We start from the raw sequence: 27707 nt of genomic DNA, 5'->3' as shown, positions 1-27707 counted from the left end.
AAGAACAGGCCAAATGAAAGATTCAGCCTGATGCAGTAACTCAATAGGAAACTCTTGTGGGTAAGTTCATCTGCTATAACAAAACAGATAGGTTTCCTTTTGCCTTTTAACAGGCTCACTACAGAACAAGTATCTTAGAAATCAGTCCTTTTTTAGTGCTTTTGTTGGCATTCTATACAAGTGTCATTTCTGTACCTTCCTTTGAATATAATCACATACAGGTGCATTGTTTTATATAATTATTCTGATTTCATGGTGGATGAGTTCCCAAAACTCCAACATTTATTTCAACCTTCGGCTCATTTTAAGGTCACTTCAGCAAAATATTTTCTCCAGAAAATAATTAAGCTGAAGGAGGGTAGATTTAGATTAGATGTTAGAAGGAAATTCTTTACTGTGAGGGTGGTGAGGTACTGGAACAGGTTGCCCAGAGAAGCTGTGGATGCACCCTCCCTGGAAGTGTTTAAGACCAGGCTGGATGGGGCTTTGGGCAACCTGGTCTAGTGGAGGGTGTCCCTGCCCATGGCATGGGGGTTGGAACTAGATGATCTTTGAGGTCCCTTCCAACCCAAACCGTCCTAGGATTCCAAAAGGTCACGCAAGTCTCTATTATAATTCAGTAGAAATTAACACAGGTAGTGAAAAATGAAATGAACAGAATTACTGAAAATATTAGAGTTTGGCACCTGAACAGGCAGCCAAGACAGCCACCATTCTTTGATTCTGTGATTCCTTCTTCCTCTGTTCAGACATCATTCAGGTAGCAATGCTGCAAGCAGCTTTTCTTAACAATCTGTGGAAGGAGAGTAGATTTTCTCTTACACAAAAATGCTGTTAATGTTACTCGTCACAGCTTATAATTTAGTAAATGTACAGTTACAGGCTATTCTAATATCCAGATAACTGAGTTTTCTCTTTTATCTCCTCTCTTAAACCCTGTTTTCTCAATCTCTAATCCCTATAATCTCAGTAATGCTTAAGTAAGCATTAGCAAACACAGGCTGCGGACCATGTAGTTTTATACAGATATTAATACAGTGTGAATATAGACATACCCAAAAAGAGTCATAGATCCAGGGCAGGTTTTGTTTAGCTACCACCGTTCCCTGTTGCAGTTTAACTGTGGAAGCACTGTATATAAGCATGCGGCTTTACAGCTCTACCCAGGACTGATTGCCATGATGTTGTAGACAATCTGGGGTCCATGATGCTATTGCAGACTGGCCAAATTCGAGTCCTTGCTCACCTCTGTGTGCTGTAGGCCTGCCCTGCACACACATACTAAGGTGGTATCACTTATCACACCTAACTCCAGCTGTATACAACTGGTTCTCTATGCTCTCTCAATAGTCAGAGGAGAGAAACAGGCACCTCCAAAATGTGGGTTATCCGTTGTACTCTGGACACCTCTCTTAGGATGGTTACTAAGAAATGTCTCCTGGTGATAATTGTCTCTCCTGGTAAACACAGAGGAACAAATGACTAGTTCAGCAGAGTGCAGATACCCAACTTCTAGGCAGCTACCTTCAGGCAAAACAAATCTTATCCTGAGCTTCAGGCTAGTAGCTCATCCCAGGCTTCCCTTATCTGAACATCTGATCCATCTATTTTATTAAATTATTAGAGGATATTATGCAGATTATAAATGCATTTGCTCAAAGGCACAACAAGTTGAACTTACATTCTGTAAGGGGCTCCAGCATTTTAACGCAACAGGCTGGAAATTCTGCAGCATCTTTACTTAAATAGTGAGTTCTTGTCATTAATTAAATACAAATAAAGCAATCACTTGAGTATTCCTTGTGTTACTTATCTTTATATTACAATAAGTTTATTTTTTGATGTGCACACATATTCAGGGTTCAAGCCTCTGTATTTTGTGCTGATTTTTGTGAAACGAATAACCATGCTGTAGAAGTTTTCAAGGGAAAAGCTAAGGGTGTTGACAGATGGCTGGCAAAGAGAAAGCTGGAGCTTTTATAACCTGAGAAGCCAGCAGAAGGAGTTTGGGAATGTGAGATGAGATAACATTGGTTGGATATTTGTGCTCGCATAAGCAGCTAACTTGCTAAAGTTGATATTTAAACTTTTAAATTTCAAGGTAACAATCTGATTGCACTGAGTTTAGTGGTGCATACTGCTGAATCTTTTTTCAGACTGATTTCAGATTCATTGGCCTTTTTTATAGTTCTCTGAAGAGAACAATTTGTGGAGCTTTTCAAACCCAGTGTGCTCTATGTCCCAGACCGATGCCTTTCTCAAATCCTATTATAGCCCAGATTGCCAGACCTACCGTATTTTGTGGAAGACAGCTGCTTTTGCTGGTCATTTTGTTCCCTACCACTTTCCTACATTTTTCTACTAACTTCCAGATGTTTGGCAGCTGGTGCAGAGCAGTAACTCCAAGCAGGCTGCCAAACTTCTGCTAATCCCAGACACTGTACACGCAGAAGTCTTCTCTGTATGTTATGCCCACTGTGATTCTTCAAAATCTCTTCGATCTCCTTCACCAAAGCCATGCAACTTGAGCCACATATGCTCAGAAAACCATCAGGTTTGCAATGCAAGAATTTCAGTGCATGCACATTACTGAGACAAGCATTAAGTTTGAAACGTCCAGAACACATTCAAACTGACGCATGTGCATAAAGCTCCAGTATGCCTTAAACACATTGTTTCCACATTTACTTTTGGAACTTCAGATTCTGACTGGGAGGCATAAGAGTAGTGTACCTCTGGATTTTATACTTTTTTCTTTGAAAATTCCATTTAACTAAGTACATAAGGAAGAACTGGGGTAATATGAGAGGCTAAAGAGATCTACCTAAGAGACATTGTCAAACATGACATGGTCTTCATAGCAGATGAGCTGTAGTATGTCGAACGAAAGAAGGTTTGGAATAGGAATCCAAGTCACTACTACTAAGTAGATTCAACAGAATTAGGGGATGGGCAGTTACTTTCTAGCTGGTTGCAGTTATTGCATTGATGGTATCGGATAGTGGTTGAACTACTTTAAGCATTAGCCATAATCTCATGTGTTTCTATCAGTCACCCTGCTAGTCTATTAAAACTGGCAGATCTACTTTTTGTACTATGTAATGTATTTCTTTTACCCTGAAACATTTTTCTCAAATCAGATATAAAAAAATCAAACCAGAAAGCTTTAGAACTTACTGCCAGCTGCACAGTGCACAAATCTCATTGCTTTTGACTTTCCCACTTTTTTTTTTTCCTATCATAACCTGTATTTTCTAGTCTTGGCTTTCTACCAGACAGATTATTTATGTCTCTGTCTTTTCTTTTTGAATTACAAGTTAAGCACTAGGAGTAATTTTTAGTATAATTATACATATAAGTTGATCACAGGAGATTTATTAAGAAACTCTAAACTCCCCAAAGCTTCTTGAAACTATTGTTTTTTACTGTTTTTCAAAGTGTTCAGCAGCTTCTGGATAAATAAAAGAAAGAATATGTGGCATTGACATGCAATTTTTATTTTATCCATGTAAGGTCCTCATACATTTCTCAGAAATGTATGGATTGACTCTCTCTGTCTACATAAAATCTACCCCAAATCATGTATATTTGAATACGGAAAACCCATCTACACAGTTTGCAATAAAGTACCGGGAACTAAGTGTGTAGTTAAGATTTGCTATCTAATCTTTACAGCCAAAGACTTCTAAAGGCCTGAATCAAAGTTCAGCACAGTCACTGAGACGCTCTGATTTAATTCAAAGTACCTGTCTTGTACAAAAGACTTGTACAAGACTTGCACAAAAACGGTGGCTGACACTCACAAGCAGAACATGGAATGGAATGGAATATTTCAGTTGGAAAGGAGCTACAACCATCATCTAGTCCAACTGCCTGACCACTTCAGGGCTGACCAAAAGCTAAAGCATGTTATTAAGGGCATTGTCCAAATGCCTCTTAAACACTGGCGGGCTTGGGGCATCGACCACCTCTCTAGGAAGCCTCTTCCAGTGTTTGACCACCCTCTCGGTAAAGAAATGCTTCCTAATGTCTCTTTTTTTACCTCCTTGCTTTGACTTCTGCAAATGCTTGTGTGTGATGCCTTGCTTTGATTTGTAATTTAGAAAAGGGAAGAACAGCTAAAGACAACTTAGATAAATGAAATGTTCTAAATTGTGTCAGCCTGATACAACTCCCTTAACCATTCTCTACTAGTTCGCAGAAGTAACAGCTTCATTCCCTCTCTAAATAAGGAATGCATAAGTTGCATAAGAAAAGAAATGGTCAAGTATACAAATGTAAAAAAAGGCAGAATCTAAACCTCAGGAATTCAGGAAAGGCAGTTCTTTGCCTTTTAGTTCCTTTTGCCAAATAACAGAAAAAATAAAGTATTGCTATGCATCTATATAATAGCAAAGAGGAGGTTATCAAGAAGATGGAGCCAGGCTCTTCAAAGTGCTATATGGTGGAAGAATTACAATGGGCATAAGTTGAAATAAGAGAGATTCAAACTGGATTTAAGGGAAAACATTTTCACCATGAGGCAGTTAAGCTGTGGAACTGGTTGCCCAGAGAGCTTGTGAAGTCAACACTCTTGCAGGTTTTCAAAATCCAACAGGATAAAGTCTGATCTGAACTCATAGCTGACCCAGCTTTGAGCAGGGGGTTGGACTAGAGACCACCTGAGGTCCCTTTCAAACTAAATTACCCTGTAATCCTATGGTGATAAGTAACAGGTAATGTGGTTTTATGAGAAAACAACCTATTAAAAGCAATGTTCCAGAACTGGGACATAGGCCTTGCAGATTAAGGAGAAGGAATAGATGCTTCATATGTTGACTGTAATAAGGCTCTTACCTGGTCTTGCAGGAAGCAAGTGAAGGAAATACCCTGGATTTATCTAGGGACCAGATTCAATTTTCCTTGAAAATTCCCCCATCTCTTGCCCCATTCCCTTTTGTCTTCTCCTGAGAGCTACACAGAAGCGGGCAGGGAGTGGCCGCGCCATGCATAAATTGTGCTAGTTCTCCCCCTTGACATCCTTCATGAGGGGTGCGTGGCCGTTCCTCAGGAGACGGGAAAGTGAATCTGTCATGTGGTCTTAATGCAGCGGCCTAAATGGTATGAGTGCACATCTACGTTGTGTCATAGGGGAGACATCAGGACACAAAATGGTAACAAAAAAGAGAAATAGTCTGAAAAAAACAGGATATTGTTCAAGATGGCAGGACGTAAGGTATTATTTTAAAGAATAATCAGCTGCACAGGAAGGTGATGGAGTGTTATTGGTAAGCAGTACACCCCTCAGAAAAGCATCTAGGGGTAGTATTGCATCATAAACTGAACAAGCCAGTGCTGTCATACTGTTGTAAAATAAGCAGACTTCACACTGAGATGTATAAACAGCTCTATAAAAGACACATGAAGCAAGATTGTGTTTAAATCAGCACTGATAAGACCTCAGCTGGAGTACAACATCCATTTTTGGGCACCTTGCTTGAAGGAAGACCAATAAAGAAACCATGGTAGAGCCATGTAATTTTCAGAGGTGTAAAAAAATGTGACCCATGAGGTAAGAGTGAAAGAATTCATTTGTTTTGTCTAGCAATGAGAGGATTGGGGGAAGATATGATACCAGTTCTCAAACACATAAAAAGTATTGCAGAGATACAAACTGTTCATCATGTCTACTGATACAGCAAGAAGTAACAGCCTTAAATTGCAGCTTAAAGATTTAAGTTATATTTTACAAAAAGCTTTTGAACTGTAAGGAATGCTGTGCAGTAGCTCACTGTGGAGAGGTCTGAAGAATCAGCATGACTGCAAATTTCCAAGGTCAGGTTGAACAAATATCTGTCAGGACCTGATTAGATAGAGTGGATTCTGCTCTGAAGCAAGAGGATGAACTGGAAAACCCCTTTCAGATCTTTTTTTAATCATGTCTAGAGAAGCAACTCCATTGTCTTCATTACTAAATTGGCATGAAAAAGGAGGAAAAAATGTACCAGTGTCACCTCTCCAAGTTTTCTTAAATTATACCAAGGTGGGGTTTTTTCCCCCTACTTGTTAAATCTCAGTCTTGATTTACCTAGAATTAGGGTATCTCTGGCAGAACAGTACAGCATACATGAAACTGGAAAATTATTTTTATTAAGGTTGTTCTACTTTGTGTTTTGTAAATACTTCTTACCACATGAGCAGCTGGGATAAAAGAACCCTTTGATTTGTAACTGCTCATTTTGTTTAAATGACAGGAATGGCAGGGACAAGAGAAGAACCCTTTGTTCAGCTTTATCTGTGCTGGAGAGTATCTCTTGCAATTGCTCCGTAAACCACCATTTTGTCTAGGTCTTTTTACATTGACTTTCTAAACTCCCCAAAGTTCTCCTTGTGCCACAGGTACACAGACACTAGGATTTGGTGTCCTTTCATCTGGGCTTGAAAACATGCTCACGATTGAACTTTATTGCAACTCTAAAGAAACTTTCTCCTACCTTTGTAGAGGTCCTGATGAAACAAGGGGAAATCCCATTTGAAATTTCCAGTACTTCTGTGATTAAACATAAATAGTGGAGTTAAACATCAGGAAGAGAACATCAGTCCCTCACTTCATTTGCTACAAAGGAGCAAGTCACTTGTTCTTTATCTACTCTAAAATCCATAAAAGTTGTGGTTTCTAAAAGCTCCCATCCCAGGAAGCAGGAAGCTTAGAACCAATCTTTTCTTTTTTTTCTCCATTTTAGGGGTAGTTTTATCCTCTGCTTATGTTGTTTAAGTACTTTTAATAACAATTATCTTTTATTAATTAACACCATTATTTTGTTATCTGACTTTTCTGTGGAAGAAGCTTACCATTGTGAAGCATTGTGCTTGTGTCATTTATGAGTTTTTTTAAGAAAAAACTATCTATACCAGAATATTTAAAAATGCATCAGTCATCTTCCAAGTTATAACATACATAATTACATCCTCTTTGAAAAAGAAAATGCTAATTACCTTGAAAAAAAAGTCTTTGTTACCTTCATAGAGTTTACATTGTCAATAAACCACCATCGACAATTATTTATGCATTTTAAGTAATAATTGTGCAGTTCTGCTCTAGTTTTGCCAAGACGAAAAGACTCGGCTCAGATGGATCTGTTTTCCAGTGACATCTCTGCTGCTTTCTTTCATTTACTCAGTGAACCAGCTGTGTTGACTGATGTCTGAGAAATCAAGTTCACTCCCAGAATAATTCCATTGTAGTCAATTCGGTTGCAGTGAGGACCAATTTGACCCGTGGAGCTCCATATATTCTAGAAGGTCATGCAGCCTGTCAGTAGCTCAGACAGGATTTAAATAGAGGATCCTCCTGAATCCCAATTCAAATGAGCCTCTTTTAACATCATCATCATGTCTACACATTCAGAGTGACATTTTGTCAAATGTCACTCTGAGCATTGCTCATCTGTTGGCATACCAAAAAGTGACCTTCATGGCTTTAGTCACATGCCCTCATTCTTTATTTCTATTTATTTATAACTCCCTCCTCTGTTCAGTGCCAGCTGTTAAAACCAAAGCGGATTTCCTTTCCCTCTCCCTCCCGGGGAGCTGTGGATGAAGAAGAGGTTTCGGATTCATTTCAGGAGGGCAATAGCAGGGTACCGACGTCAGCCTGGGAACCCAGCAGCTGCCATTAGTGCCAGAGCAGCAGCTTAGCAGCTGAAAGCACCTTCATGCCTGCAAGGGGTGCTGACAGTTACAGTAAGACTCCAGTTATCAAAGATCCTCACTGAATGTAGTGGTTTGGATTATGGGATTTCTTGAAGCCCCCTCTAGCCCTGTATTTCTATAATGCTTGTATAATAAAGCTACAAAAACAGTTTGTGCAGGCAAGGAAAAGGATGGTCTGTGATTCTGAATACTTACAAGCAATCTCAAGCAAGCCCTCACTTACATCATTGTTATACACCTTCTTTCTTATTCATCATTATTTCCCTATAGTAACTTTACCTGATTTAAAAGTCATTTTTTTCTTGTTTTCCATTGCACAATGTATTTTTCATTGTAGTCTAAAAACTAACTTATTTGAAATTATGTTCTCACTTACAATACCACCAGCATTATCTGATTTTAACCAGGTTTCTTGTGAAACCATGCTCTGTGCCTTTCTTTCAAACTAATCGGCCAATTTCAATGATATTTGAAAGAAAGAAAGAAATTTCAAGGGCTTTCTGTGGATTAGGAAATCTTAGAGCATTCCCTGGTTTCTTCATAAAGGTGGACAACTCAGCTACATCCCAGTTCACACTGTGAAGAAACCTGGGTATGCATCTGTCCTTTTTCCTGCAGTTCGGTTTTCATAGAAAGTAAACATTAAAAAATTGTGTTTGATGGAATCTAAATGATGCTCCAAAGGCATCTGTTCGGGTCAGTCAAGGGACCATGGCCTTGGAGCATGTAATAGTACACCCCTCAAGTAAGCCTAATATAGCCCAAAGTGATTAAGTTACTCTAATTTTCTTTAACACCAGTATCTGGATATAGGAAGGAGACTCAAATTAGTTCCCTGAGCATGGGAAAAGTAGGTAGAAGACAGCAGCATGTATTACCTTAGCATGAGCCAGTTGGCAGTGGGCACTTGCTGGCCAGTCTGCTTGCACACACAACTAACTGGATTAACCACAGCACAGTGTCTCTTGCCCAAACAGATGTCAGGAAAGGCACAGAGGGAAGTAGGCTCGGCTTATTGCGCTGGGAGGGTGAAACTACAGAGCAGTGAATAGAAATAATCAGGACACCAAGCTTGCTTAGTTCCGTTCTTTCTGAAAGAGCCTATTTATATATGATTGCATGGTTCTATGTGGCATTGTCCTTCCATATGTGCTCTGAAAGTATATCAGGAAACAGTAAACAGTGGCCACAGTTCTTCCATGACCATCACTGGTTGTGCTGGTTTTGGCTGGGATACAGTTAATTTTCTTCATAGTAGCTAGTATGAGGCTGTGGTTTGGATTTGTGCTGAAAAAAGTGCTGGTAACACAGGGCTGTTTTAGCTATTGCTGAGCAGTGCTGACACAGAGCCAAGGCCTTTTCTGCCTCTCACACCACCCCACCAGCAAGGAGGCTGGAGGTGCACAAGGAGTTGGGAGGGGACACAGCCAGGACAGCTGACCCCAGCTGACCCAAGGGATATCCCATACCATATGATGTCATGCTCAGCATGTAAAGCTGAAGGAGGAAGAAGGGGACGTTCAGAGTGATGGCATTTGTCTTCCCAAGTCACCGTTACACGTGATGGAGCCCTGCTTTCCTGGAGATGGCTGAACACCTGCCTGCCCATGGGAAGTGGGGAATGAATTCCTTGCTTTGCTTTGCTTGTATGAGCAGCTTTTGCTTTACCTATTAAACTGTCTTTATCTCAACCCATGAGTTTTCTCACTTTTACCCTTCTGAATCTCTCCTCCATTCTGCTGGGGGTGGGGAGCGAGCGAGCTGTTGTGTGATGCTTAATTGCCAGCTGGTGTTAAACCACGACAGTGGTTTTATTCTGTATTGTTGTCAGAGGTATTACACTCACTTTAAACTAAAAAATGAGACAGACAGTGAATTCAAAGAAGTTGTTCCAATCCTAGGATCTCCAAATGGATACGTCACTGTTTAGCAGGAAATAAACATCTACAAACCGCCAACATTGTCTGTCTCTAAGACTTCAAAGGTGTTATTTTCAAACATGAGAAGGAAGAGACAGTTTTAACACCCCACAACTTTATAGACAGCTCCTATAAAGCATGTATAATAAAGAGTTGATCTGACCTGTCACACTCCCATGATGAGCTCACCACTGTATTTGTGCACCCCCAAAATCATCCTGAGAGCAACCTGTTTGTGACGCTGCTGGTGAAAACTCAGCATCCCTCCCTTCCTACACACTTGCATCTTGTCCCTCTCTGAGCACTCTGCAGTACTGCCAGTGCAGTAGCTCTCTCATTTTGCGGGCTAACCATATGCCACACAAGCAAGTGGTGTCTTGGCAGTATGGATTTTTCTCCCATGTGACAAAAGACTTACAATGGGCACTCCCTGCTGAAGGGCTACATTCACAGCCATGAAGGCAGCCAGAGCATCTTAAAGACCCACTGAGACCCAGCATTGGGGTTGTCAGATGATACGTACCTTCCTTCACAGTAATCTACTTGCTCTGTGGTAAGCTAGGGCCAAAAACTTCTTAGAGCCACAAAAGATGAAACCGCAGAGATATAAATGGCATGAGAATAAGGATCATTACATATACAAACAGCAATCTGGTCATATCAGAAATTAAACTAGAGGGTATAGTTAAGATCGTCGCAATTGTCAACATTCCCATTCAAGCCATGGCACTGTGCGTAAGAAATGCTCCCTTAAATAAAGGACAGTCACGAACTCAATCCATTTTAGTATCTAAAATGATTGTTAGAGTGACACTTTTCAGTGATGTGTTTAGACACAAAGATACAGTTTGTCATCATCTTGCCTGCAATGAAAGCAGCACATTGTTCTACAATTTCTAATACGCAATTAAAAGTCAAGACAGTCATAACAACATAACTGTGTTAGAAGCTACCCTAAATATTCTTTTTTTTCCCCTCGTTTGTACATCCAGAATGTCTCTTTCCTGTTTATTAAACCTGTTACTGTATCTTGTGCCCAATTACAAATTTAATTGCAAAAGGGTGAGGATTGTTCTTTCTGCACAGTGCCACGCACAAAGGAATCTGGATCTGATCAGGCCTTTTAGACACTGTAATTGAATTTTCTAAATAAATTTTAATGATAGTAATTTTGCAAAATGTCATGCAATATTACAATACATTATCAGGTATTGACTGTATCAGCATCATCTCATGGTAGTACTTGTTCACAATGACACTGCAAAGCTTCATGGATTTTGGAAACAAATGTAACAACTTTAATTTCCCCTGAGATACACAGTTAAATCTCAAAATCAGGTGTTGTCTAAGGCCAGATGTGTTCCAGTAAACTATGCCGTGAGTCTGGACATCGCCACACTTCAATAACCATTAAATCACTAGCAAAGTTGCCACCTGAGTTTTGGCTCATGCCCACTAGCGTTCTCCCAGATAGTGCCCAAACATGCTTCAGGGATTAGTGTGGGCCAGGGAAGACTTTCAACAGCAATTTTGATGCAGCCACCTGCTTTTCAGGGCTGGGAAGGTTTATCAGTATGAAAACACATGCACTGTACAATTTGGTGTCAGGGCTGGAGAACGCTCCTGGCCCATTACTAGTATAACACAGCCTAAAGGTCTCTGTTATGGTTCCAGTTTATTGTGTCCCCCAGTTTTGTCCCCTAAGTAGAAGTTAAAGAGATACCAGCTAGGCATCAGAGTATTTCACATAATATTTAGAAGCACATTTTGTTTTGTTTTAACTGTAGTTCATAAGTTCCTTCTCTGTAGTCCCAAAGACTGTAAAATTCTTTATCATGTAAGAGGTTTGGATTTGCAATGGTAAACATAACATTTACAGTAATTTCATTATGTATATCGATCATATATCAATTTTGTAACTAAGGCAATTTAATGTTTTGATTAAACATTACTGTGAAGCATTTTGTACCTATATGTGTGTGTGTGTATATATATAAAAAAATATATTAGCTGGTTGTGTAACCTTCTTTCATAGGTAACTTAACATCCAACATGATTTGAAACTCTGCTTGCCTCTGCCTGCAACAGGCACCAAATAACTTTTCTCCCTTAACTTCTCTCCAAAACAGTGCAGATACCATAGGGTGGTTTCCTCTCCACATTGTAATTAGAAGGGCTAGGTTAGGCTTTTTGATTATGTCCTTATACGGGCCAGTTTTACCAGAGAGGCTTTTAGTAGCCTAGTAGAATTTCTTTTGGTGCAAAATTTCTACGCTAGTAAAAATTTCGTTATAGCTAATGTTAGAATGATGAACAACTTCTTTGCTAGGATAGTTTATTTCACTCAGAGATCCAGCACAACCTGTTCCGGCAAGTGTGCATTTTTGCTGCAATAAACAGCATCTGCACTATAACAGTAAACATTGCCTAGTATATAGCAAACCTAAGCCTACAGGGATTTTGGATTATGACTTGATATTCTAAGATGGAGCGAGAGATGGTACAATATTTTTTATTTTGTTATCTAGGAGGATTTTCAGTCAAGTTAAGACAGCTCAGTTATAAAGCTATAAAAATTTTAACTGTAAGAATTTCTACTTTTTCCTACTTTAGGTTGTGCTTCAGTTACTGCCCAAGACAACAAGTATCTTGCTCTGATACAGCTTATGTCAATCGACTATATTAAACTTTATGAAAAAGATATTAATTCTGCACTTTAGAGAGCTAAACAAAATACTGATAGACTTCAGTTGCATACGAGGTTAAACCCTTCATCAAGGAAAGTTTTATAAACAAGTTAGTCGAGCTGTCCTGCCCATGATTAATGCATACACTATCTCCAAGGGAAAGACACCACTACAGATACAATTCATGAAATACTAACTGTGCGATTCTAATTAAGATATAGGTTGTTGCATTAAGCAGATTAAGCTACATTAAGGAACTTATCCTTCCAAGTGGTTAATGAAATGGTATACCCAAAAAACTTCTTCAATAAAAAATTATTCTGTTTCAGCTGTAAAATTTCCCTGTGAGAAAATAAAATTCGCTGACCCCAAAATAACCCCACTTTGCTATCCCTCAGTATCTGTGTCTCTCTGCAGTACAAAGAAGCTCCTGAATCTTTATTTCCATATATAGTGGACAATATATAGGGCCAGTCCAAGTACTAAAAATGCCAGGAATGCATGCCACTGAAGAAAATAAAATTATTAAAACTCCCCTTCTTAAGACTAGGTGCCAAGCAAAAACTCTTACCTCATGTACAGATGGCTGGAACCTTCCCATCTGTTAGTAACTTCTGGCCTCCAACTCCTGCAGGATCCTAACGTCAGTCCTTTAAGCATATTAGCTCATCTGGGGTCTATTAAGAGTCAGAGAGATCTCTGTTCTGGGTTTACACAACTATTTCAGCACAGATATCCCACTGGGACTTTTTCTCAGTTTAAATGTGTTTGTGTGCGTAAGACATGGAAAGATCAAAACCTACCAAAGCAGCAGGACTAGATTGAGATCTTAATTGGCACATGGGAATACTGAAAGAGGAAACTAATTTAAAATTCTGGTTCTGTTGAAGAGCACCTCTGAAGATGAATTTTCTCGTGTTGTGCACACTGGCATGGCAGAGTAGGTGCTGATATAAACTTCTAGCAGTGTCAGCAATTACTTGAACAACTATATAACTCTTCACCAGTTGTTATACCAGAAAAGAGATGTATCCCTTTCAAATTAAAAACTGCATGCTGCACAGGCACCAGTTGCCTTTACTTACAGCCTCCACATGTTGACATCTATTTTGCAGTAGAGACAAAATGCACTTACTAAACCTGAGCCTCCTGAGCTGTGGCTTTTGTAGCACTGGTGACATACAAACTACTTCCAAATGACATGTGGAGGCAAGTCTGCCTACCAGGAGATGCTCAGCTGAAGTGTAGGATGAGCATCCCAAATCCGCTGCTGTTGTCAATCAGTTACTACCAGCCTGGAGGCACTTACCTGGTGGCTTGCACAAATTACATAGGCACTAATTATTACTGTTAGTGGGCATTGATCAGAGCTACAGAGAGCAGCTTTATCATCTAAGTCATTTAGTAGGTCTTAGATTCCATAAAGTAACAGCAGAAATAACTTCAATCAATATAGATTTGTGTTCAATAACGTATCATTGCTACTACAAGGCCAGCTTAGCATTAGACAAACTGATAGATGAAATGATTGGGAAATGTCAGGTGAGAAGAGCCAGAAGTAAGAAATAAATTAGGATTTTCCACTGGCAAAGGTCAGCAAATCTGCCTGACCATAAGCAACCAATACATACCTATCTTCCTCGCACAGAACAAGATAACTTGGTAGTTTTATCCTTCCTCTACCTTACAAAACTGAGAGAATGATAGATTAATGATAAGAAGAGTAAGGTTCATGTTTCTAGCCTCCTAAGACCTACCTTGAGAACTTGGCCTCCGAGCATAGGTAAGATTTCTTCACTAAGAAACCAGACATCTGTTCCTGAGCTTCAAGATAAAATGTAGATAAATGTGTTATTGGAGCTCCAAATAGTCTTAGATTTCATGTTGCTGCTATATATGATTTTTTTTTCATCTCACAGCTGCATAGATTTGGCCTTTAACTTCTGTTGTATTATGTGCTGAAGGAGGTAAGGAAAAATTAAAAAAATACGTATTTATTTCTGAGCACCTAATTTCACTAGATTGGGCACCTCAAAATCCTTTACTTCCGAAGTCTGTCGGCTGGAGTTGTGTGTGAACTACTCACAGGCATAAATAGGGGGTGAGGAGTTGGTTGTAATCCAGCGCATGAAGAAGCTTGGGCATGACTTTTAACTTCCTAAAGTAAGGGAAATGACCATGGGGTTACAGGGGCCTGCGAGGCGGGCTGCTCTGCGGGCCGACGGCCCCGCGCGGCCTCGCTCGGGCACCACACCTCCCGTGAAAGCCGGTGCCCCCCGGCGATGGCGGCACTGCTTCAGGTTCCTGAGAAAACTGAGCCTAGGAAACTTTTCACCGCACCACCAGGTGGTCAGAGCCTGCTCGTACTCCCAAATGGGACCGTGGGGAGCGTTTACCAACCATCGAAGCCGGACAGGAGCAGAACCAAGTTCTTCCCTTTCCCCAGTGCCGACGGGCAGTCCGGCCTCCAGCGCCGTGCTGGCAGCCCGGACACTGCCCCGCCACAGCTCCCTCAGCGCCAGCGTCCCCCTACCGCCATCTTGCTAACGCGCCGCCAGGCGACCCGCCACCGGCGGGAACCGGCGCACCCCCGCGGCCGGCGAGGCCCGGCAGAGCGCGGGAAGGCAGCGGCGCCGCCATGGTGAGGAGCAGGGCGCTGTGGAGCTGCTGCCTGCAGCTCGCCGCGCTGCCCTCAGCGGCGGGCTGGTCAGGTGGAAAGCCGCAGCCGTTCAACGGCTCCTGCTGGAGAGCCGCGGAGCCGCCACGGAGGGGGTGGAGCGGCACCATGGAGGAGGAGGAAGAGGAGGATGAAACTCCTCAGGGGAAGCAGAAGCCCGGGAGGTGAGCGATCCTTCGAAGGCAGGCAGCGCTCCGGGGGCGGGGGTCGTTGCCCCCGCGCCTTCCTGTGGGCAAGGGAGAGACCGAGCCGAGCGGCGGCTCCCGCCTCGTTCCCGTCCGGAGGAGAGGCACCTGCCCGACCTGCCGCCTTCAGAGCCCGGCTGGCGGCCGGGGTGAGGGGAGCCGGAGCAGCGCGGCAGTGGGGTTTGCTAGACATACGGTACCGGGGTCCCGCCGGGTGAGTACGGCGGAAGGAACCGGGCTGAGCCGCTGCGGGGAGCGGGGCCGAGGCGGGGAGTCCCCGCTGAGGCGGCAGCGGGGCAGAGCGAGTGTGGGCGTCCGCTCGGAAAAGTTAGGCGGTAGGCGAGGTGCCTGGGACCGCCGAGCTCTGGCTCCTGGCCGGAGAGGAGTTGTGTAACCCGGCTCTCCTGCGCTGTCTCGGCCCCTGAGGTAGGTGCAGGCTGCGGCGTCGGTGCTGGCGCAGCGCGGGACTCGGACTGCCCCTGCCCGGGGTCGCCCCCGAAAGGTGCCGCGGTGACAAATCGCGACTAGCGCCAGCTCCAGAAACACTTGGGACCGGCAGATCCTTTTCACAGCGATGAAAGAAAAACCTGGATGAAAAGTCCTATTTCCCCCATCCCCGCCCTCGCAGCGGCAATGCTTTCCTTTCCCGTAAATTGACAGTAAAATATGCTGCAGTAGCGCTCAGAAAGAAACAAGTTACATAATCGCCTATAAAAATACGCTTCGTGGTATTGACGGTTTAGTGAATGTTTTCATTTGAAGAGGAGACACGAACCGATGTTTATCGCGAGCATTTTTCTTGCGTTGTATAATGTGAATGCGAAGTGGAAGATATTAACAAAGTAATTAAATGTAATTAGTTCAGTCAATCTCAATGTTCGGCAATTATCTCTAGTAAGGATTTAGGGAAAGTATTTGTTGAATGTCTTGACGGCATGCAGTTAAGTTCGTATTGAACTTCTGCAGAAATGGTTTTTCTAGTGATGATTATGATTTCTTGCTCTTCTATTTGCTAAATGGCGATTGTGAAGCAAGTTTTCAGTTTTAACGGAACTTAGGCATTTTTTCTTTGGTTTTCAAACTACACTGACTAAAGTGACATCAAAAAGATAGTGACAAAAAATCACTTCTGTTTTCTGGCAAAAGACCCTTGAAAAGAATCATGTGGTTTTTAATTCATAGTAGCAGCTTTATCAGTTAATAAAGTAGAAAGCCTGATTAATTTTATAGGTAACACTTTCAGGAAAACAAGAAGAAATAAGGCTTTTATCTTATTAATGCAAGAATTATTGCAACAGCTGCTTTAGAAATGCCTGAAATGATCTGAAATTGAAATACCTATTATAAAAAGATAATAGGAATTTGGATACCTGGCAACTGGAAAGCCTAGTCTGATTCACTTGCTGTGATGGAGAGGACACCTTCGGGAGAGGAGGAAGTAAGAGACGATAGTGAAACTGTTCAAATACAAATAACAGTTAATTTGGCTTCAGGTTGGTCCAAATCAAGAGATCTGCAGCCTTTTAAGACGGAAGCAGTCCAATATTATTATTATTTTCTTCACTTGTATTAACTAGGTAGATTTGAGGAATTACCTCAGCAGAAATCTGCTATGTCCTCAGCCTTTATAAGCTCAGGATTGAACCAAACCTGCTAATTCTTCATTCAGAAATAGCTTTTAAATTCTTTTCAGCAAATGGGACAGCAATTGTTTTGTCTGTGATGAGAAAAATGCTAATGCTGCCATATTAATTAGTGTCTTTCTATGTAACACCTGCTGTGAAATAATTTTTTCCTTTGGTCACATCTATAAATCCCTTCCTGATCTCACTTTAATTTTTTTCAGTCAATTGCTATAAGCATGTAGCTTGCAGTATGCTGGCTAGCACTGTAATCAGAATCCTACTTCTAATAGATACGGGGCCAGGACTATGGTAAATCACTTGGTCATCTTGTGTCTGCATGTAGCTTTGAGTAAAAAGGATTTTTCTGTAAACAAGACTTCTAACTTGGTTTGAATATTCTTCAAACTTGGTTTGAATATTCTTAGAAGAGTCTGGGAAAGAAGTTACATGTTATTTACTGTTTGCATGTAATATCTTACGATTTAGCAGCTGTATAAAGAAGGGATGATTTGGGTTTGAATAGTATACAACTGCACGCAAGCAGATGAACCTTACAAAGCTGTTCAGCAAAGAGAATTGGACATTACCAAGTGACACTGTGAAAACACTTTGCTGCTATTGTGTCCCTACTGTGGAAAAACAAGGTTTGAAAAGATGATGTGCAAGTGAAAAGTCAAATGACAAGGAATGTATATCAAGATGTATATCGAGAGATTTTTCTTGTGTAAGACCTGTTACCATGGTTGGAACTGGTAGTGCTACTGTCTGCTGAGTGAGGCTTATGGTAAGATTTCAGTTTTCATTGCTTATAAAATTTGGAAATACTTTCAGTTGTTTGGGTGGAAATCTCCCATGCTGTGGACTGGTTTTTGAGAGAGGGTTTCAGTGAGGTTCAGCTGTTTCTCTGATAATGAGATTGTGGCAATAACAAGTTGTTTATGTGTGTCTGTTTAGGTCTGTTTATATAAACCACTTTGTCTCCTTAAAACACCTACATATTTAGAATGGTGTCTTGAAAATTACTGCATGGCTCACATTTGTGTTGGAAATGTGCCTTGACTCTTCCATAAGGGAAGAAACCCCAAACAACCACAAAACAAACCAAACCACTTTAATATTAACACTTTTGTTGTTGTCTAACAACTAAAGCACTTTGCATTTCATTTAGAATATGTGAAGAGACATCATAATCTAGAGTTGTAGAGATGGAGTAGAAGGCTGGTTATATATAGGAAGAAGGGTTGTCATGAAAAATGTTAACGTGTTGTGACTTTTCCAGTTTCCTTGGATATTTGTGTTTTGCTGTGTCTGGTGTTCTACCACTTGTAATTTCTTTCAATGGCTGTGTTTCAGTTAAAGAACCATGGGGGGTGCTGTATCACACATGCTTTCTGGCTTTCCAGTATGAAGTTTTGGAGATCCAAAACTTCTATATTTTGAAAGGCTGATGACCTTCTAGCTCAACTCATGTGAAAGATGGTCTTTGAACTGTTGCATTCAAGAAAAACACATTTTTTGATTAAGAACTTCTAGTTTCCTTAACTGATCTGGAAATTATTTGTTTGAATTTCAAGACATTTGAGGTCAAATGTTATAAATAGTTCTACAAAATTCTTATATCTATGGGGTGTGTGTATATACGTACACGGAGAGAGAGAGAATGTTGTCGGGACAAGCAAAAGCTGAGTTTATGTTGAAATCTGAGATTTAGAAAGAATTTAGGGAAGTATTTTTATATTGCAGAGAAATAACTTGGAGTCCTATGTACTTAGACTTTGAACTGAAGAGAGGGAATCAAATAGAGAAGCATTTAAATATGTATATAGACAAAATTGTATGACTGTATTAACTTAAAAATAAAAACTAGTTTAGTGCTTGGGCGTTGCTGTACTTCCTGGACAACTGGGGTTTTATAGGGTTTTGAAGGATTATTCTTGATGTGAGTCTAGAGAAGGTTTGCATAGGAGTTTGTTCCTTTCTGGCACAGAGAGAAAAGGAACAAGAAAATTAAAAGGCTTAGCACATGAGGTGGAGATAGCAATTGCGCAGTTGCAGACATAAAAGCATCAGAGTTGATTATAAATGGACTGCTTCAGATCCTGCTTTGCCACATGGATCCTATGGATCAAGGTTTTAACATGATTTCATGATTATGAAAACAGTTCTTACCTTGCCTCTGTGGCCATGTGCTACAAAGGAAATCAGGTTTCCACTAAAGTATTTTCAAGTGGAGCCTTAGTTTCATTATGTGTAGTAGTATTTATTTTTAGTGATACCTAATTGACATAAGATGTTAGAGATGAAACCTTTACCCTCATGATGGAGCGCAAGCTTGTATTATTTTAAAACTTCATTTTAGTTAAGAAAAGCCTGTGCTAACAGCTTCAACATTACATAATAACTTAAAATACTAAACCCAAGATGCATAAGCTGTTAATGCATGGGAGTGGCTAAAGTGTGTTTATAAATGCAAAACTTTAAAGTTTGGTTGTTTTATCTAACAGTAAGTCCCATCCTGGAGACGGTTGCATCTGTTATTAACTGTACTCCCATCAGTAGACCAACGGAAACTAATTTCCATCACTTATTTCCATCAATATTTACAGGACTGGAGCGGATGCCAGAACACTAAAGTTGGGGTCCAGATCCTGTAGCTGGGTTGGTACAAGTTTCATGTTTGTTCTTTTGGAAAAGCTTCATTGTATTGTACAGAATTCTGTACGAGTGTGAAGGGCCATCCATGGAAATTATCATTGCTGTTGGAATCCACAGTTTATCTGCCCAGCTGTGTGCATGTGCTATCTTCTCTTATTTTTCTGTTGATTTTAAAAATTGTCTGCATTTGATTTGTGATCCAGTTATTGTCTGGTGTACCGTAACGCAGCTGTAATGCACAAACCTTGCTTCTGTATTTGTCAGCCTGAGTCCTGCAGAGCAGGTAAGAAAACTTTAATTCCAGCTCCTCTGTTTCCAACATTCTTCTCTATACATTAAGTAGTCATGTGAAATTAGTTGTTTAGGAAGAACAAGCTAAAGCACTTTCTGTTCTGGTGTAGGGAAAACTGACTCCTGCTTTCCTTTGGTGACTGCTTCAGCAATTGCACAGAATTACATTGCTCTTGTGCTTAATCGTAATAATAGTCTTGGCTGCTCTTTTAAATGTGATGGCCACATGCCAACTTCTGGATACCTTGATTCAAGACTGCAGTAAAAGATGAGGGTAGAGAGGGAAATAACTTATTAATAGGCCTGTATAGCTAAAGAAACTGGGGACTGGGTCTGTCATCTCTTTTTAGTATGTGTGGCCCTTATGGACAGCTACTGTCAAATCAGGGATCAAAACCTAAACAGAACGTGCATGTAAGAGAGAACTTCTGTAATATTAAATACAGTAAAATAGCATGGTTGGGGACTACAAAGTGCTCATATTGGGCAGGGACAGGCAGCTAGGGCACCTGGAAACAAAGGGAAAAGAGTTATCTATTGTCTCGGTTCAGGAAGACTCATCTTTACGCAGTTGATACAATGCCTATAGCTGATCAGATTTAACCCAGGGTTGAGAAATAGCTGGCTCCAGGTATTGCTGATGGACCTGACTCTAAAGCCTATTTGCATTTGTATCCTGAGGCATGTAAGGGTGTAGCTGATAGGCACTCATAATTGCTATGAATAACTTTCTGTTGGTTTAGTTCCCCTAATGAATGCTAGCAAAGTACAGGTCAGAATGTGTAGTAACGGGAGTGGGCTGCCTTTGGGGTGGTAGGTGGAAATTGAATTTGCTTGGTTATAATATGAAACATCACTCTCAGAGGAGGCAGCCAGAGAGTTTAAGCAGCATCAGTACTAAATGTGAAACCTTGGATAGGGAATAGATTGAAATATTTTAAGGGTAGGGGGAAATGTTGAACCTAACTTGGTGGTGTATGTAACTGAGCTACACTGAGTGAATTCTAAATGGAAGGCATTTAATGAATTACTTTTTTATAGCAGCACTGGCATAAGTAGTTTTTGTTTACAACAGTATATTCCTGTTCTCACCCTTCCCTGCCCTAGCCAGTTTGTTGGTATAAACACTTGCAAGGTTGCACAGTAATGCAGGTGAAAATTAAGTGCTTCTCTAGCATGGGAAGGTAAGAAGTGACTATCAGCTACATCAGTTTCTTGAAATTAATTCACGATGTGGACACAAATGTTTGTTTCGGCAAGCCTGGGGGAATAATGAGGGCAGAAATGGGTTGGCTCATGGTGCTGGCTGCTTAAGTAATACAGCTATTGTAAGAATATGCCTAACAACAGATGACCATGGGTAGAGCTTCACATTTGTTTTATTTGTAACTAAAGTTTTTTCTCTGTTATGTCGAAATAAAACTTTGCTTTGTTTTACTGTTGATCCTCAAAAATAGATAAGAATGGCAACGAATTCAGCCTAATTATATGAGGCTGTTTACAGAGAGACCTATTTCTGGTTCTGTTATCAACTCAGTTATTCATCTTTCTTGAACAGTACACAAGATCACTGTGGAGTTAGGATACTTACAGATCTGTTGAGAACAGAGAAGAACTGGGCTGGCAACCTATAGCTATGCTGTGAAATGGGTGCATTCAAGACTGGAAGAAGGCTGTACTAGCATGGGGTTTTTGTGTAGTGGATGTTTGGAAAATACAGAAATAGGACATCATACAGAATCCCAAGCTGGCTGTTAAAATATCAAATAATGTGAATGAAAGTTTCTGCACATGCTTGTTCTTGCTTGCAACTTTTAATGGGAAATCTCAAATAATAGTATTTATAGATAAGCTAGTTGTAAGCTTGAGAGATCATTTTTGTGTGAGGTCCTAAGACCAAGAGTGTCTGGAATAATTGCTGTTGCAACTGCTGTTGCAGTCATAAAAAAATATGTATAGTGAAAGAAAACTTCCAAGTTGCCTAGCAGTATACAGTTTGCAGAAAACTCAGGTTCTTGCTTTTATAAGGCTAGAGCAGTATGGTGAACAGCCTGAAGTACTGCACAATAAAAGTTTAAATGCATTCAGAATTTTCCAGTCTCAAACTGTTCATTAATTAAAGCAGACAATTTCAGACCTGAAGGAAAAATAAAAGCAGAGCCAAAACTTAGCTGGCAGTTGTTTGATAGCTGTGTGTGTGGGAGCCTTTTTTCAAAAAATTACTTATATGCTCCCTAGTGTTTGCAAATACCTTACCTTTTAGCTGAAATGCTGGTGGGGCTTTTTTTAAGTTTCAGGCCAAAAAGTGTGCTTTTGGCAGTCATAAAAAATGTGTGTTGAATGAAAACTTCCAAGTCATGTAGCAGTATATGGCTTGCAGAAAACTCAGATTCTTGGTTCGGTAAGGCTACAGTGCTGTGAGTTTGCTGGAATTGTGTGCTGCCCTTTTTAGTTCATGTTTAGCGCAGCCTAGTTCTGGATGTAGTCTGTACAGAGACACAGTGATTAGAAATGAACCAAACTTGTTGCTTCAAAATAGACAAAATTAAGGATATTTGGAAAGGTATGGAATGTTTGCAAGGTACATGTAAAGTTTTGTGGATGTTGTTGGTTTCCAATAAGCCATTGCTTCATAATAACTCTTTCTTAAACTTTATGGCTTAGGGATTTGTGTGTAGAAAAGAAGGATAAATCTGTTCTGGCAGACTTCACAGTTAGTAGCATGGCTGTATGCTTAGTAGGGAGAACTACATCCATTTCAGTTATGGAGTAGTGGATGTTAGAGGAGACTGGATGGGAAAGGTGAAGACACACAATAGATTTTATGTCAATGCATTTCTTCTTCAAATAAAGTTAAAAAATTCGGCTTGAAGGTCTGCTGTGTTTAAAAGACCATTTAAAAAAAATAATGTCAGAGTGCTTCTTGTAATGTTAATATGTCTTATATCCAACCTGCTTTTGGAACAGAAAGTATTTAAATGTTTAATTAAACTTTTAATTATTTTCCTAAATAAACAGAAGACTCCAAACAAAAATATTTGTATCCAAGTTTTCAGTTATATAAACAGTTGACCCCAAACCTGTTGTCCTAAGAGCTGTATCTTGTTTACAGGTGTAAGCCTGTTTACTGGGATGTAAGACATGGGTTTTCCATGCCATGTCCTGCCTGAACTACAACTTCTGTCTTGCTTTGTGGATTACTAGGGGCCCCTTAGTATTTGGTGCTGGAAAACCAGTTGTGTGAGCTCTGCGATTTGATTCATGTTAGGCTTCGTCCTATTCATCAGACAGTGGTGTTCCTCCCCTCTGTCTAAAGTACCTTCTGACCTCATGGATTTGGCATAACTAATGGTCTCCTTTAGTAGTTTGTATGTCTTGGTCCGTTTCCTTTTCTGAATTCAGGTGAAACAGTAAAGTATCTCTGAGCATGGAGAGGGTGGTTGTGTTGCATGTTGCCTGAGCCCCTCTTACAAATTGTGGCAATCCACCTGCCTTTGTTTGGCGGTGAGTCACCTCATCCTGAAGTTTGCGTTCCATTTGTTAGGAAAGCATTTTAATGCTTTCAAGTAGAAGAGTAGTTTTCCTCTTTGTTTAAAAGTGTGGAAAATGTAAGGTTCCACAAGAAATCTTCTAATAACAAATATTCACCAAAGACATGACCCCTTCCCCTGGCCCCTCGCAAGTGAGCACAACTGTACTCCAGTTTGATTTTGGTGTCTGTATCACTCATAATTTGGCTGGCAATTCAGTGTTTAAATTTATTTCTTGAGCGCCAAACTATTATTTTTCTTGGGGAAGAATTCAGTAAAGCTGGATGAAAAATCAGCTCATTTCTGGTTGGATTTTTTTCTAATATTTAAAATATACCTGCCAAATCTCCTTGTCTGGAGAGGCTGTCTTTTGCAAAAGGGTAAGAATCTCCTTGGACTAATAACTGGTTGAGTTTTATTTTAAGCTAATGACTTTCAAGAAATGATGGTCTACCATTTTGGTAATAAGAAAAAATGGACTACTTCTACTGCATTCCATGAATATTCTAGGATATGTTTTACCTGTTGAAATGAAAGGGAAATGAACTGGCAAGATTGATACTTCAAAGGAATCTACAGTTCATCAGGAATACTTCATCAGTTAATTGTTTGTAAATGTGTCCCTTTCTTATGCATGTAAAAGGATTTAAAGTATTCTGTGAGCGCGGAGGTCTCTTCTCCCTTCAGTTGCTTATGGAATACTAATGAAAGTAATGTATGTGCATCATGTGGAAAATATGTTGGCAGACAGATACCTGCAGTGCCTTAAATACTTTGACATTGTCTTTGTTTAATCATCATAGTTGATCCCTACTTCCCCTAAAGGCTTATACTTTCAGAATAAGATCAAAGGTTCATATGAAAATTTAAGGAAAAGTAGAATTCACCTATTTTAGAGATGAGTGGATAGATAAACAAGAGCTTAAAAATAAAACCTTAGGCACTCTAGTCTCTAATATAAAATGTCTTGTAGGAACAATAATTACAGTAGTTATATATATTTAAAAATCACACATCTGAGATGTTAACAGAAGAATTTCCTGGAATTAAGTGCCTATCTGATTAAACTTTTGTGATTTGTTTTCATGATGCTTTCTGGAAGAGTAGATGTTTTATGCCATGTCTGCATGCTTTGCTAAATTAATAATCTGACTTGGCATTGAAAATGCTCTTTGAGGAATGCAAAAAAAAAAAACCCCAAACCCAAAAAAACTTTTAAAGTAACAGTTAAAAAATCCATTACAATTTTTTGCATATTCTGTCTGCCTTTTTGAGGCACTCATTCTTTTTGTTACCATTTATGTCTGCCTAAAATGGGATAGAGGCAGTTGAGTGGCTGTTCCATTGAAGGCTGATTCCAGTAAATGTTTAGTGGAATAGAGAAAAAAAGCCTAGGACTATCAATAGTTAAATTAAAATTATGATGCAGATGTAGTGAATTATTGCTAAATAGAAAATACATAAATGGAGTGGTTTCAGTAAATCTACAGGGAAACTAGAGTACAAAGCAATTACATTAAAACAAGATTATGACCAAGGGTACTATTTATAAAAAAATTATATCAGCAATGTTTTCTGAACATTGTTCATGCTTCTTAATCAGGAGTGAATTTTGATGTGTTAATATTTGATCTCTACTGTATGGCAAAGTAATGGTTATTTTGTTACGAAAATTTTGTCATATTTATCAGTTGTCATATCTTTGCAACTGACACTACACTTTCTGTTTAGTAGTCGGTTGCTGATGAAATGGCAGGGATGGGCTCTGCATTTGAAATCAGAGCATCACCAGTAAATGCATTTGGGTTCAATTTGATAATACTTCTTATGTGTGTCTAAAATCCTAGCTGTAATGTTGCAGTGACAATATTTTTTTTCCCCTGTAATTATGAACTTACGAACTTATGTATAACAGTGAGTTATACATACTGAGTATCTGAGTTAATGAAATAGTAGATAGTCTAAAACATGGTGGAGAATTTTCCATATGATAAACGTCACAATTTGCTATTAAAAATTATTCATGCACCTAAGCAGTATATCTTGCTGTCTGTTCATTACTGGTCATCTTCTAGTTTTTATCAGGTAGAGTTTGTAAGTACCAGAAAGATGGGCACTCTTTAAAATAGCAACCTATTTTTTAAAAAACAGTATATTTAAAACAGTATATTTACTTTCAACTGAAATATTGAAAGTAAATACAGAAACTGAAGCATTTAGCATCGACTGAATTGCTTCAGCAACTTTTAAAATAAAATATGAATATTTGTCTATATATATATATCTATAATGGATTGAGAGCAGCCCTGAGGAGAAGGACTTGGGGGTGTTGGTGGATGAGAAGCTCAACATGAGCCAGCAGTGTGCACTTGCAGCCCAGAAAGCCAACCATATGCTGGGGTGCATCAAAAGAGGCGTGACCAGCAGGTCGAGGGAGGGGATTCTCACCCTCTACTCAGCTCTCATGAGACCCCATCTGGAGTACTGCATCCAGTTCTGGGGTCCCCAACATAAGAAACACATGGAGCTGTTGGAGCAAGTCCAGAGGAGGCCATGAAAATGATCAGAGGGCTGGAGCACCTCTCCTATGAAGACAGGCTGAAGGAGTTGGGGTTGTTCAGCCTGGAGAAGAGCAGGCTCTGGGGAGACCTTAGAGCAGCCTTCTAGTACCTGAAGGGGCCTACAGGAAATCTGGAGAGGGACTGTTTACAAGGGCATGGAGTGATAGGACAAGAGGTAATGGCCTTGAGCTGAAGAAGGGTAGATTTAGACTGGATATTAGGAAGAAATTCTTCCCTGTGAGGGTGGTGAGGCACTGGAACAGGTTGCCCAGAGAAGCTGTGGATGCTGCCTCCCTGGAAGTGTTGAAGGCCAGGTTGGATGGGGCTTTCATCAGCCTGGTCTAGTGGAGGGTGTCCCTGCCCATGGCATGGGGGTTGGAACTAGATGATCTTTGAGGTCGCTTCCAATCCAAACCATTCTATGATTCTGTGTTTTTTCTACGTTGGATATAATGAGCTCAATAGGACTCCATATTCCTAAACTCCGCAACACATAAGTGCAGTTTGGAATAAAAGACTCTGATTACTGAGTTCTCAGGTTTTTAAGAAATGCCCCAGATTTGTGACTTTACAGAAATAAGCTTTTCTCAGTTATTTTCTCACTTTTTTACATTTCACAATGGAATGAAGAACAGACATTGCAGCCATGATTTATTTGAGATATTCCAGTTTTCTGTGGCCTTTCTCTAGTGAGTTCAGTTAAATTTCTATCAAAGTTTGAAACAGTTACTTTTATTGTTATTACAATTAGCTTTTCCTTTGTTTTAGACAAAATAGGAAATAGGACCAAATGTCTTTTCTTACATGTATGTGCATCTTGTCAGTAGTAGCGTGTTATTAATGCTCTATGAGATTGCTGCTCTTAACTACAAAACAAAGTCACTATATAGGCAAATCCTAAGGTACTGTATAGTTCCAGTGCCTCTTGGACAGGTTTGCAGGATTGTATTGCATAGGTACTAAATGTCATAAGTTTCAGGAGGAATTTAGTATTCTTCCAAAATGTAAATTAAGGAACACTTCCCCCTCACTTTTGCAGTTGGTAGATAATAGTATCTGAAGCTGTGCATACCGGGGAGTAAAATTCTGCCTGAACTACAAAGAGATCTCATGTCTACTTGCCACAGCATGTTTTTGAAGTCTTTTGTGTAATAGCGACTCTTAAAAGCATATTTTGTTGAGGAAAAAATACAGTAGATCATAAAACAAGAAGGGTAGGCTTGTTTCTAATGCGTGTGAGAACATTCAATCTTATTATTGTTGATGTTAGTCCAAGAAAAGATTGATTAATTTAAAATTTATTTTAGTTCTCCTCAGAAAGATATGGATAAGCAAATGGATGACGAGCAGCCTTTGACAGCCTGTAACCAGTATCCTAAAGAAGTGGTGAGGAAACGTCAGAATTCAGGTCGAGGTTCCAGGGGCAGTGATTCTTCCAGGACCTCCAGGAAAAGCTTCAGGCTGGACTACAGATTAGAAGAGGATGTAACTAAATCAAAGAGAGGCAAAGATGGGAAATTTGTCAACCCGTGGCCAACATGGAAATCACCAACCTTGCCAAATATTCTGAAATGGTCCCTCATGGAAAAAAACAACAGCAATGTGCCATGCTCAAAGCAGGTAAATACTTGCATGTTTTCTGTTCTCAATTTAGACCGCTTTTACCTCTGCTCTAAACAATAAAATATAGGACAGTTTCTAACTAATATTTACTAGGCGTCTTTTGGAGACTTTTCTAAGTGTTGCTTTTCTGATTTTTATTATCACTTTATTCTTTTCAAAAGGTGGGTTATCACTTTCTATCTCTTTTAAATTTTTTCTCCTTTTTGTTAGTTCTACACCCTTTGATTTGTCTAGCTCGGTTTATATTTGCAAAAACAACAAA

At 39.9% G+C, this 27707-nt stretch overlaps 1 protein-coding gene and 1 long non-coding RNA gene across 4 annotated transcripts in view; one reads left to right on the top strand and one right to left on the bottom strand.

Annotated features, from left to right (window-relative positions):
* LOC129195243 (uncharacterized) overlaps positions 1–14836 on the bottom strand; it is an 18558-nt gene extending 3722 nt beyond the window's left edge. The window contains exons 1-5 of the long non-coding RNA XR_008573887.1: positions 14699–14836; positions 14056–14122; positions 12870–12975; positions 6474–6529; positions 687–793 (exon numbers count right to left, since the gene is read on the bottom strand). This is a non-coding gene — a long non-coding RNA (uncharacterized LOC129195243). The remainder of the gene's footprint in view (positions 1–686; positions 794–6473; positions 6530–12869; positions 12976–14055; positions 14123–14698) is intronic.
* Positions 14706–27707, top strand: part of NAPEPLD (N-acyl phosphatidylethanolamine phospholipase D) — a 23117-nt gene continuing 10115 nt past the window's right edge. Inside the window, exons 1-2 of one of the 3 annotated variants that reach the window (XM_054801020.1) lie at positions 14706–15139; positions 27130–27442. In XM_054801020.1, the coding sequence (XP_054656995.1) occupies positions 14937–15139; positions 27130–27442 (516 nt within the window). In that variant the 5' untranslated portion in view covers positions 14706–14936. Of the gene's footprint in view, positions 15375–15564; positions 15587–27129; positions 27443–27707 lie in introns of those variants that run through there. The other 2 variants (XM_054801013.1, XM_054801026.1) reach the window with 2 other exon arrangements.

This window comes from Grus americana, chromosome 1, assembly GCF_028858705.1.
Source record: "Grus americana isolate bGruAme1 chromosome 1, bGruAme1.mat, whole genome shotgun sequence".
In the NCBI taxonomy this organism is placed as follows: domain Eukaryota; kingdom Metazoa; phylum Chordata; class Aves; order Gruiformes; family Gruidae; genus Grus; species Grus americana.
This window is presented reverse-complemented; position numbering and strand designations above follow the sequence as displayed.